The sequence below is a fragment of the Fusarium vanettenii genome, assembly GCF_000151355.1.
Source record: "Fusarium vanettenii 77-13-4 chromosome 11 genomic scaffold NECHAsca_32_chr11_3_0, whole genome shotgun sequence".
Lineage (NCBI taxonomy): Eukaryota > Fungi > Ascomycota > Sordariomycetes > Hypocreales > Nectriaceae > Fusarium > Fusarium vanettenii.
Genome location: NW_003315853.1, coordinates 175794 through 188021, shown reverse-complemented (window position 1 = coordinate 188021; position 12228 = coordinate 175794). Strand labels below are relative to the sequence as shown.

The window sequence follows — 12228 nt, the reverse complement described above, 5'->3', positions numbered from 1 at the left end:
TGTGGCTGCTTACACAATCGGCGGGTAATGAAGAATGAGATATTGTGCTTGATAATTCCTCTATTCAGTATCTCCAATAAGTCATCACCATACTTGTGTCACGGAATAGTTTCCAACCATCTTTGGGCGTACAGGCCAAGTTTGCGTAGACAGCATGTACTAACGTTGAAAATTGCGCTCATGAACAAAAGGCCAACTCCCTTCGTGGCTCACCTCACAACAGCAAACCTGCTCTTTGCCCGTATCGAGTGCCCATAGAGATACAAGATGTAAGGAATAGCTGCAAGAACGACCGATATGCAAGCCATAATAGTGAGTGTATAATGCGTACCCATGTTCTCATAAAAGGGGATGCCGACGACTGTCATCCCTCCCGCGATGACATATCTCGTCAAGGCGACAAAAGTAAGCGCCGAGGCGGCATAAATCTCGTAAGAATCGATGATGTACATATAGACGCAGATGAAAACGCCTGTTACGCCGTAGCCAAATACGACAACGGCAAGAATGGCGGACCAGATGCTGATGTGGGAGTAGTTGGTCCAGCCCAACCAGAAGAGAGAGATGGGGATGGAGACAGCCGCGCCCAGCATGGCATACCATAGTCGTATTTCTGGCTGAAACCCGGTTTTGCCTTCAGATCGTATGGCTTTGGCTGTCTTCTGATAGACGAACGGGACGGAGATAAAGTTGATATAGGTGCCGATGAACATGGCGATGAAGATGAGGTTGGTTAGGCCCTGGCCGAGGTCGTATGTGTACTCAAAGATGTATGGCCATCCAACAAGGAAGGTGAAAAGGACGATATAGAGGACGCTGATGTATAAGGTCATGGCGATGATGATCGGTTCAGTTAGCATAAGGAATGGGCGCGTCATACTGACTTTGAGCCGACTGAAGAGACTAGCATCCGCAATCTCATGTTCACAGCGAAATCGGTCATCACCTGTGATGTTTCGATAGTGCGCCGCCTTCCACTGCAGAAGCAGAGGCCCGTAGGTTTCCGGCATGAAAAGGAGGACCAGCACTAGTACGAGCCCAGAAGAGATGAGCATAGACCACTCAGTCCAACGCCAGCTCACAGCTGTTGAGGGACCTATGTAGGCGCCCATGACAGCGCCAATCATCGGGCCGCCAAAGCAAGTGATGGCATAGAGGGGGAAACTCCAGGTCTTCTCGAGACTGTTGTACATGTCGGCGATGGATCCGCCGGAACAGACGAGCGGCGTTGACGCGGAACATCCGGCGAGGAATCGAAATGTGATTTGAGCTCCAAAGTTGGGGGCAAGTCCTGCAGCCATGATCCATATCATGAACACAGCCATGGAAACTGTATAGACTGCGTTTCTGCCAAAGGTTTCGGAGAATGGGCCTGCTACCAAGGATCCAAGACCCATGCCGACAAGATAGAGGCCTGTCAAGTTGTTAACATCTGCTGTGTAAACAGGATCTTATCGCAACGCACCTGTAGCAAGTGATTCGGCAACTTCGCTAACACCGAGTGAAGCTGCGGCTTGCGGGAGCACTGACGCATCAATGCCTGATGCAGCACCGACGAATAACGCGATGACAGAGATCTGCAAAGTCACACCGATGCGTCTGCCAAGAGACCAGTTCTGTGGGTTCAATGGATCGTCCGGGCCTTGCCAATCAACGACAAAGACCTTTCCGCCATGTCCCCTGGCGTCGTGATCTCGAACATGGATACCAGTCAGAACTTGGCTGAGAGCAACTCCAGCAGAGTGGCATTGCTGGATTGCCTCGTGTGTCATGTGTCGTTGCACCGGTGCTGGGCATTCTTCGATGTCAACGGTATCCTCATTCAGGATAGAAAAGTCTGGCGTAGACTCTTCCTTTCTCTCCTCATCTGAACGACCTTGACTGGCTCCTTCATGCCTGGTATCGGGTAAGAGGTTTCCCCTTGCCTTTTCGACATCTCGATCAATCTGGGCCTGAGCAGCAGCCGCCGCCCGACGATACTGAAGCAAAGACTGCATCTCGCAGAAGAATGGCTTGGAAAGAATTAAATATCGGCAAGACAAGCCGGGCCCGAAATGCGCATTTATCGTGCAGAGATGTCAACATTTATTATGGAGTACAGGATATGTCGGCATTTTTTGCGGAGTCAAGACGTCAACATTTTTTACGCAGTAAATCCGAATATCCTTCTGTCGGGAACAGACGAATAGAATTGTCTAAATAATGTGGGAAAACGGAGTCTAGACGGCTTTTGGTGTTCGGAAAGCGTTCCGCGTATCGGCCAGAGATGGTAAAGTCGGGGATTAGATCTCCTTGCTTGCGCGAGGACTACCATCAGGTACTGAGGAGGAATCTAGACCAATTATGATGAGTCTCTTCCTATACTCATTAAAATTGAGATAAGAGATTAACGTATTCCTATATTTTCTTACAGAGTCTTAGATAGTACTTTAATGGTGGAGATAAGTAGTCACCGCGCAAGCAAGGAGATACAGCAATATGAGATCGGCAAGAAGGCCGTTATCAGGCAGTCAATGATGCAAGATCTGGTATTGCTTTGGATGTATTGACTTGAGAACCGATAGCAACACTATTTGTAGTGCTCCATGTGTACTATGTAACACGCAATGTATTTCTCGGCCGAGGACTTGACATCCTTCAACTCACGCGACTTGCGTGTTTCATCAGTCCTGATTATCAAGAAGCGAACGTCAGCCCTTGCTAGCGCTCCAAGCGAAGGCACTAGCGGAAACAATGTCGGGGTTCGGATGACACTTCCATTAGCGGGGTGTCATTATTTTACGTCTTATCAAATATGACAGGAAATGATACCTTTTTGGCATCTTACATCCCTGGGGTTGGAACATGAAGTGTCGAGGGACTATTATCTTTTGTAGGTCGGTCGCTCCAGCTGCAAAGTCTGGACCTTGACAACCCAGTCCTATTTAACTTCCATACTCTCCAGGGTACCTGGAAAGCTGACAATCCTTCGTCTTAAGCTTTGAGGCTCGGGCAGTGTCCGAGTCCGTGTTCTTCCTCGTCTAGTGCCATGTCCTACCGTTCCTCACCAACCAACAAGACCACTGTTGGTTCCAGGATGTCTGACAATACGACCCATCCTTCTCTGCCCCCAATGTTCAACATGACAAGGTTAAAATTCTTGACTCGTCATGAAACATCCATTTTGGAAGGATTCATATTACTGAGGAGACAGTGTAATTACCATTTTAGTCAAGCGGGCCTCGTCAGCGAACGGACGAAGCTTGGATCAACCAAGTCGTCTATACGCACATGGCAAAACTGGGCCAGGGTGTTTTTTTCTGCCCTACACAGCAGGGCTGATGAAAAATTCGATGCATTTCGAGCAAGGGGGCTGGTTTCAGACCCACGAAGTCTCGTGATTCATGATGGATGGGTGCTTGCTTGACAATGCAAAAGGGACACATTCCCTAGCTAATATTCGCATAGGGGAACCCCTGAGGCATAGACTCGGGAACTCCGCCGATGGGTTCACAATTGGTCATCTGCAGCCATCTACCATCTTAATAAACGTGTTGCCCCAGGGGGAAGTGCGTGGCAATGTGCGGCACAGCTCTCTCCACGACCAGGGTGTCGCCCGTGCCGTGTGCAAGACCAAACGTCGGATTAATCACTCCGCAAGCCTCTTTTCCCGGGAATAAAGCATCGGATGCTTCAGAGTTGGGGGCTTGGCGGGGGAACCGGGGATGTCCAACGGCCAAGCCACTCAGATGTCAAAAGCCAACCATCTCGACTGTGGCAATTTCCCCCAACTCTAGCGCGCCAGTCGCGGATCCGGATACTCTCTGAGGATGCGTTTGCTATGTGTCACCGACTCGCGCGGACCCCTTGCCGATGCAGCACCCGTGCCCACCCATCCAACTGATGACTCGCTAACGTGATCCCTCGACAATCGTCTCTTACGTTCGGGGTACCCCGGAGAATGGAGCGACTCCACGGGGAGGGGGCTGATCAGTATAAGCTTGGGGGTGTGCCCCTCCTGCGGTTGCTTTTTTCTCCTCTGGCAGGGTTTCCGACCATGTGAACCATCTTCTTGGCCGCAAACCAACATTGGGATCCGGCCGATCGCTATTAACCATGGTACAGCAAGGCGAGAACGTGAGCGAGGTCTACTATGAGCTGAGCTGGTCCATCCTCAGCACGATCGGCATTGCCAACGTCCTCTTTGGACTGATGGTCGCCGGCATAACGAGTTTCTCCCCCGTTTCAATCGTTCCTATCGTTACTTCGGCCGCGGGTGCCATCGCCAACGGTCTCTGCTACTATGCCTACTACGATCTTTCGAATCCTATCAAGGGACAGGCAATAGCCTCTGCGATTGCGGATGTGCTATGGATGGTGAGATGTCCTGCGACGGGTCTGAGACGGGATGGAAACTGACTGGCTTTGTTATTGCAGGTCCAAGAAGCCGGACTCTCATTCTACAGTTACATCATCCTGAGCCGAGTCCTTCGAAATCGACAATGGGTGATCTTTGCGTGCCTATTCTGGATCATGATTGTTGCCATCATGGCCATCCGCGTGGTCATCGCTGCAGTCAGGGCACGGCGCATCTTGAACGAGTCGACAGGAGAGCAAACCATCATCAACAACCTTCACATGGGATACTTTGTCCTGATCGCCCTCCTCGAATGTGTCAGCGCCTTCTTCCTCCTTCGAGTTTTCGGATCGGCCAAGTCGACATCACTGAAGGCGGCTATTAAGGCTGGTCTGTTTCGGTATTTGATGAGAAGCACCGAGGTTCGGCTTGCGCTGCTGGCAGTGCTGGGTATTATGAGGGCCATCACCTACTCTTTCCAAACGGCTTCTCAGAGTGCGACAGATGTCGCGTCGCAGCTCGATCGATTCGCATACGCCATGGAATGCATGTTCCCAGTGATGATGCTGTAAGTCAACTGTCCTTCAATGGAAACACACGTACTTATCAGCTCCAGTATCGACATCCTCGCCTCCAAAGTCGTCTTCCACAACCAAGTCTACGGATCATCATCACACAGCCGACCCATTCCAGGCTATCCACGCCGACAATTCACAGGCGGCAACGACCTAATCTTGACGACGAACCAAGGCGAACACATTGTCGAAGTACAAGGCGGAGATACAAATCACGATCGGACGAGCTCACAAGAACGTATTATCAGCCGCAGGGACAATCGGAAACCTTCATCCGAAATTGATCTGGAAGAGATGGATCCCAAGCAGATCGGCATCAGCAAAACGGTGGCGTTTGAGGTGCATAATTCAAGTGCCAGCAATAGTATACGATGAGATGTGTTTAATATGAGACTGGGTTTGTAATGCAGGAACATAAAAAGCCGATTCATTGCAGGTTGGTTCTAAAGTTGAACTATTAATACTATCTACCTCAGTCGCTGATCGCTTGTATTACATCTGTGTACAGAGAAGGTATGATTAATCAAAGTTGATAGTGACTTTGCCGATATAGCGCTGCTGCCGCAGATACTCATACGCTTCCTTTGCCTCCTCGAAAGCGAAAACCCGCTTATCGATAACAGGATGAATATCATACTCCTCAACGGCCCGTGCCATATCCTCCATCTGTCTTCTAGAACCGACAAGGAACCCACGCACAATGCACATGTGTACGATCACGTCGCTCACAGTCACGCTGTCCGGCGGCAACGTCTGATCCAAGTAGTTGATGGCGCCAATGACATGTATGACGCCCTCAAGCCTGACGGCTTTGAGTGACTGTGGCATCGTGCCAGGCCCGCCAGCTTGGAGGATGTGATCAACACCTCGCTTGTTGGGGGTCAAGTTGCGTGCAGTTTCTCCCCAGTTGACGTCCTCTTTGTAGTTGATGACATGGTCGGCACCTAGTTTCTTGAGAAATTCAGCTTTCTCAGCTGACGAGGTTGTTGCAATAACATTTGCACCAGCGGCTTTGGCAAACTATGTGACGCGGTTAGTAGACTGGGTGTCGTGCAAGGTTGATTAAACCATGGTCCTTACCTGTAAGCCAAAGATGCTGACGCCCCCGGTTCCTTGCACCAGAACCGTGTCCCCAGCCTTCACCGGCTTGAGGCCATACAGTGCGTTCCAGCTAGTGAGCCCGGCGCAGCTCAAGGTTGCGCCTTCGGGGAAGTTGAGATTGGATGGCAGACGGACAAGGCCGTCTTCATTGAAAACGCCGTATTCGGTCAACGTACCGTCGATGGCGCTTCCAAGGCCGGACACTGCAGCAGCAGCGTCGATGGGCTCAACCTGGTGTGCCTGGTTGAAAAGTGTCACGACTTTGTCGCCGATTTTCCACCTGGTGACATTTGCCCCGGCCTCAACCACCTCTCCCGCCCCATCGGAGGCTGCTATGACGGGCTGCTTATGCCCAAAGGGATATTTTCCTCAAGTTATGTTAGTCGCTGTTCTTAGTGATGTTGTATGCATTTTGTGCCTACCTTCAGCAATGACCAAATCTCGGTAGTTGAGTGATGCCCCACGCATCCTAACAAGCACATCGTGATCACCTAGTCTGGGTATAGGGATACTACCAAACGAAAGCTCGTCTATGCCATTCTCCCTACCGTTGATGGTCCAGCATCTTGTTGTACGACTCATGATGTTGGGTGCGTTGTTTCGCCAGGTCGGTGTTGCAGGTCGTTATAATGTTGTAGGTCTTGTTCTGTAGCATGATCAAGGGAGCCACAGACTCATATGGATGTTTATATTCACAAGGCCGTACTTACACTGGGGAGGTTAAGCATTGGGTACGCCCGCTGCATCCGTGTGGTTGGACGGCATTCAGCACAGCCAACGAATGGGACACTCCACTCACCCGCGCGGACTCTTGATCCGCGCGGGCCATTTGGCGGACAAGTGTCAAGAGTCCGCGCGGACTCCGCTCGGGGTGAGAGTCCGCGCGGGCTTTAAAGCCACTTACCCCCAAAGGTGCCATCATCAGAGCCAGCTTCTCATTCTTTTTTTCATCCTCCTGAAGTTGGCTCAACACCCCAACCCTATCAGGTACAACCCCCCAATGACAATGCCCACGGCCGCACGAGGAAAAAGAAAGTCTACATGCTGGACTTGTCGGCTTCGTCATAAGTGGTGTGACGGGGTGCTCCCAGTATGTGGGGCTTGCGCAGCACTGGACATCAGCTGCTACTACTCCCATGTCAGGCCGGACTGGATGGACGATGGGCAAGGGCAACAGCAGATGGTTCAGAAAATCAAGACCCAAGTCAAGCAAGGCGCAAAACGTCGCCGCGGCATTGCCATGATGCAGAATATCGCCCAGACTCTGGCCATCCACAACAATCCCAATGAGCTCTCCCCTCGGTCGAGCTCTCCCCAGTCTCGTTCTTCCGGCGAGGCAGGCCCTCCTCTTGCGGATGCGGCAATGCAAAGTCATTCATTGGAGCAGGCTCCAAGGTCCCAGGTCAATTGTCTTTCGACCCAGCCAATCTCACTCCCGGGTCCATCCAACAGCCAAGCGACGACTGCCGGCCGAGCATCTCCGCCCACATTGATGACAACCGAACTTGAAATGGGTTACTTGATGGGGTACATGGAATACGTGTTCCCGATCATGTTTCCCTTCTATAAACCGGCTATACTTGAGGGTGGACGAACCTGGCCTCTGATGCTCGCCATGAAGAACCTTGGTTTCAGCAAGAGTGTTACGAGCTTGTCGTCATACTTTTTCTCCGTCATCCCGGTTATCCCTGGCCCTGTCCACAATGCATGCTTCGCAAAGACTTGGCAAGAACTTTCCCACCAGACAAACGTGGCTTTGGCAAGCGTTCAGCGTGACCTGCTAGGCCTTCGAAGTCAGGGCGTTAGTACAAACCTCCGGGACGGCATACATCTCTTGGCGAACATTGTACAGCTCTTGCTTTTGGAACGGGAGCTGTTTATGTCGAGTGAATGGCAGGTACACCTCAAGGCTGCAGTTGATCTACTAGGGCAGATCCTGCTGTATCATGGGATCAACATGCGCGGAGAAGGCCCGAATATTGCTGCAGTGGTAGAGAAGTTGGCTGATCCCGTCCCGTTTCCGGCATCAGTTTCTACTCCTCTAACCACAGAGCAGGGAGCATTTCGCTTCTTCTCGGCAATTCTGGTCGTTGACGACATCGTTGCCAGTACATGTCTGGAGCAACCTTCAGAATTACGACAATATCTATCTAAACAAGTCCCTAGTGACCAGGACCAACGATATACTTTGAGCCTCCAAGCTGTTACTGGTTGCCAAGACTGGGTGTTTGAACTGATTGGGGACATTGCCGCCTTTGATGCTTGGAAAAAGACGAAAAAGAAGAATGGCGAGTTGGTAATGGACAAATTTCACCACCATGCCAGGAAAATCGATCAACGATGGCAAAAGCATGTGGATCATCTTGATCAGCATGATTCACGGCACCAGCATGAAACAAACACAGCTTCCGGACTATACGGACCACTGGAGTCGGTCTTGAGAGACTCGAACCGCTGCCAGGTTCACGATCTCTATTCGTCAGATATCCATGTCCGTGTCACAAAGATTTGGGCCTACGCTGCCCGAACATACCTTCTTGTCACCCTCCTAGGTTGGCAGCCAACACACCAGGATATCCTTAGTAGCATCAAGCGCACCGTGAGTCTCTTGAACGAAATACAATCTCCCAGCTAGCTCCGCTCACTTGTTTGGCCAATTTGTGTGACTGGATGCATTGCTGTTGAGGAGCAGCGGCCAATTGTTCGTTCTATATTGGACCGAACAGCAGCTCTCGGGACTTTGGGAAGTATTCGCAACGCTTCTAGTATCATAGAGAGTGTTTGGGCACAAGCAGACTATGACGTTAATACATGGGACTTTGCGAGATGTTTTAAATCCTTAGGATATATAACACTACTAGTATAATATTATTATTATTTTTATTACTTTTTAAAAATAATTTTATCTTAATACTAAGTATAAAAGCCCTTAATTAACTTAGGATTTATACTAGCTATAGATATTTAATTTATATAATTAATATTTTAAAAAAATTAAATATATTATAGTATTATTATATAATATTAAAAGTATAATATCTTAGCTTAAAAGTATAATTTATTTTAGGTTTTTTTATTTTAAATATATAATATTATTAATTATATATAGGTTATAAATAAAATTAAGATTATTATTACTTTAAAGCTATTACTTACCTTTTAATATTAAAGCTTTAAAAAATAAATAAAAAATAAGACTTAAGTCTTTTAAAATAACTTTATAAATTAGCTTATCTTATAATTAAATAATATTAAGGAAATCCCCGGGAACCATATAACCGGGAAATCCCTAGGAAATCTCTAGGAATTCCCCGGAAGGTTAGACCTACTTTTCCTAAGGACTTCCTAAAGAATTCCCTAAGAATTCCCCGGGAATTCCTAAAAAGATCCTCGGGGGAAACTAAAGGGAATTCCTAGAGAATTCCCCTATAAAAACCCCTAAATAAACTAGAGAAATCCCTATTAAATTCTTACTTTATTATTATTCCTTTTAGAAATCTATATTTTATTTAAGGACTTATAAATTCTAAGAGGCCTAATAAGAGATAAATAATCCTTTATATTATTACTCCCTTATAAATAATAATAATTAATAATATTATTACTTATTATTAATTTATTCCCTTCTTACTTATATTTAAAGAAGAATTACTTAGAAGGTATCTCTACTTAGTATATAAAACTAATAAATACCTATAAAGCTTTCTAGAACTTATTATTAAAGAGCTTAAGGAATATAAGGACCTATAGGTAATAGACTTTATTTATCTTAAAGATTAATCTTCCTAAGGTATCCCCTTATCCTTAATTAATTAATAATAACTTAGAGCTATAAACTAAGGTATATTCTTACCTACCTTATAGGAAAAATAACCTATAGTTATAGCTAAGAACCTTAAATAATAATAAACCTATTACTAATATATATAAATTTAAGAGGAATTATAGAGATAAATAAATAAAGACTTAGCCTCTTAGCTAAAGTTATAGCCTATATTTCTAGGGTATTTCTTATTATTAAGACTAGCCTCTCTAGAAATAAAACTATAATATAAGTCTTAAGAAACTAATAATTCCCTTATAAATTAATTTATATTATTCTCCTTAAACTAATAATATTTAGCTCTAATTCTATTTAATTAATTCGCTAAAATCTATATATTATTAAGGGCACTTAAGCCTAGAACTTAGTTTAAATAAATTAATAACTAAGGGAACTTATTAATTTTATTATTATTATTAAAAGGTATTCCCTTAAGCCTCTCCCTTAGTAAATATTAAAATTAATTACCTCGGGTAAAATAAAAAAAGCCTAATTCTTTATACCTACCTATAATAATAGAGCCTATAATAACCCTCGAGATAGTAGGAGGCCTAGGAATTAGACTTTTCGGCGATTATAATAAGATACTAATTACCTAGTTATATAGGCAAAGCATAGCTCCCTATTAGGCCTTAATCGTAGATATAAGCGGCTAAGATAATATTAAAATATAATTATTATTATAATCGGTAAGTATACTAAGAAATAATAATAGTAATTATTTAATCGCTAAATTAATTTCCTTAAATTAAATCTATTAAAGCCTAAGCCCCCTCTAAAATAATAATAATAATAATAATAATTAAAATAATAATTAATAATAGCTATTATTAGCGCTTTATATACTTACCCCGGAATAATTATAATAACTAATAGCTATAATCTAAGGATCCCGCTAATAATAAGTCTAATTCTAGACTAAGGATATAAGAAAATTCTAATTAGCTAGCGGTTATAACTAAATATATAATAAGGTAATTATCTAAAATACCTATATAGTTTTCTAGAGCATAATATAATTTATTAATACCCTTAATTACTATTATATTAAGAGCTAAAAATACGCCGAGGCCTTAATACTTAATATCCTATCCTTACTCCTCGGGATAGTATTAAAATAATATATTAATAATATTAATACTAATAAGAGATATATATTATAAGATATATAAAGCTTCTAGAGATAAAAAGACCTTCTATATAAATAATTCCGCCTATAATTAAATATTACCCTTTAGGCCCTACTTAAAGAGAGATTTATTATTAATAATATCTATAAGGAATAAGACTTCTATAACTAAGTAACCTCCCTAAAATATATAAGAATAAAAGCTAAATAGCCTAACTTATAGCTAATTATATAAGCCTATATCTAACTTAATAATTACCTTAAGGAGAGCTTTCTTTAACCTTAATTAATAAACTTATTTAATAACTAAATAAAGGATTATAAATAAAAGATATTAAATATTTATATCTAAGTAATAATAAGAGATTAGGCTAATTAAAGGAGCGCCTTAACCTATTAGCCTATAGTCCCGGTAATTATATAAATACCTTGCCTTCCTAACTTAGAAGGAGCTAATAAAGACGCTAAGTAAGTCTATATATTAGTAGCTTAAACCGGTTTTAATAACCCCTATAATACTAAAAGTATAACTAAGGGTAATTAACCCTTACCCTATATAGGGATTATATATATTATTATATTTCCTCTAAATAATAGCTAATAAAATACCTCTTAAGCCTTTATATTAATTACTTAAGTATTTATAGCTATTAAAGAATTATAAGAAGATATAAAGGATAGATATTTCCTTATTAAGGAATAATAAATTACTCTATGAGCTATTATTAAAGGTAAAGGAATCTATATATATTTTACCTAGGTAATATCTAATTATAATATCGCTAATAAATTAGATAAAAAAGCAATTAACCTAGTAATAAAAGCCCTATTAATAGCTAAAATCCTAGAAATTATAAACTTTATTCCTAATAAATAATAGGCATAATCTATAATAGAAGTATATAGCGCGCTATCCTTAGCTATTCTAATTAAATATAAGCCTATATATATTATACCTAGACCTAATTAACTAGTTATTTATATATTCGCGAGGATATAAATTATAAGCTCTTTAAATAATAAAACCTAGAGAGAGGTTTATATTAATATAAGGGCTAAATAATTAGTTATTAAATAAGACTTCCTCTCCTTTCTAGCTAATATATAATAAGACTTTACTTAAATTATTACTCTTTATAGAGTAAGGTAATTATATATAGTTAGATAGGCTGAGTTTACCCTATATATCCTAGGAATAAAAAATAAATAGCCTATTATAACTAAGGCTAGAATAAGTACCTAGATTATAGACTAGCTTAATATA

At 43.3% G+C, this 12228-nt stretch overlaps 4 protein-coding genes across 4 annotated transcripts; 2 read left to right on the top strand and 2 right to left on the bottom strand.

The window, feature by feature from the left end:
• Positions 1-209: 209 nt before the first annotated feature.
• NECHADRAFT_86674 (uncharacterized protein) lies at positions 210-1997 on the bottom strand (the record flags this gene model as incomplete). The annotated part of the gene is made up of 2 exons (XM_003042671.1): positions 210-1414; positions 1466-1997. 2 exons carry the CDS (start codon positions 1995-1997, stop codon positions 210-212), a joined length of 1737 nt encoding a protein of 578 aa, XP_003042717.1.
• Positions 1998-4095: 2098 nt separating this feature from the next.
• Positions 4096-4908, top strand: NECHADRAFT_52174 (uncharacterized protein; the record flags this gene model as incomplete). Its single annotated transcript, XM_003042762.1, has 2 exons — positions 4096-4356; positions 4417-4908. The coding sequence occupies 2 exons, from the start codon at positions 4096-4098 to the stop codon at positions 4906-4908; spliced, it is 753 nt and encodes a 250-aa protein (XP_003042808.1).
• Positions 4909-5430: 522 nt separating this feature from the next.
• NECHADRAFT_52268 (uncharacterized protein) lies at positions 5431-6594 on the bottom strand (the record flags this gene model as incomplete). The annotated part of the gene is made up of 3 exons (XM_003042670.1): positions 5431-5931; positions 5992-6380; positions 6435-6594. The coding sequence occupies 3 exons, from the start codon at positions 6592-6594 to the stop codon at positions 5431-5433; spliced, it is 1050 nt and encodes a 349-aa protein (XP_003042716.1).
• A 424-nt stretch (positions 6595-7018) lies between these two features.
• NECHADRAFT_86671 (uncharacterized protein) lies at positions 7019-9094 on the top strand (the record flags this gene model as incomplete). Its single annotated transcript, XM_003042761.1, has 3 exons — positions 7019-8611; positions 9022-9042; positions 9080-9094. The coding sequence occupies 3 exons, from the start codon at positions 7019-7021 to the stop codon at positions 9092-9094; spliced, it is 1629 nt and encodes a 542-aa protein (XP_003042807.1).
• Between the last annotated feature and the right edge of the window lie 3134 nt (positions 9095-12228).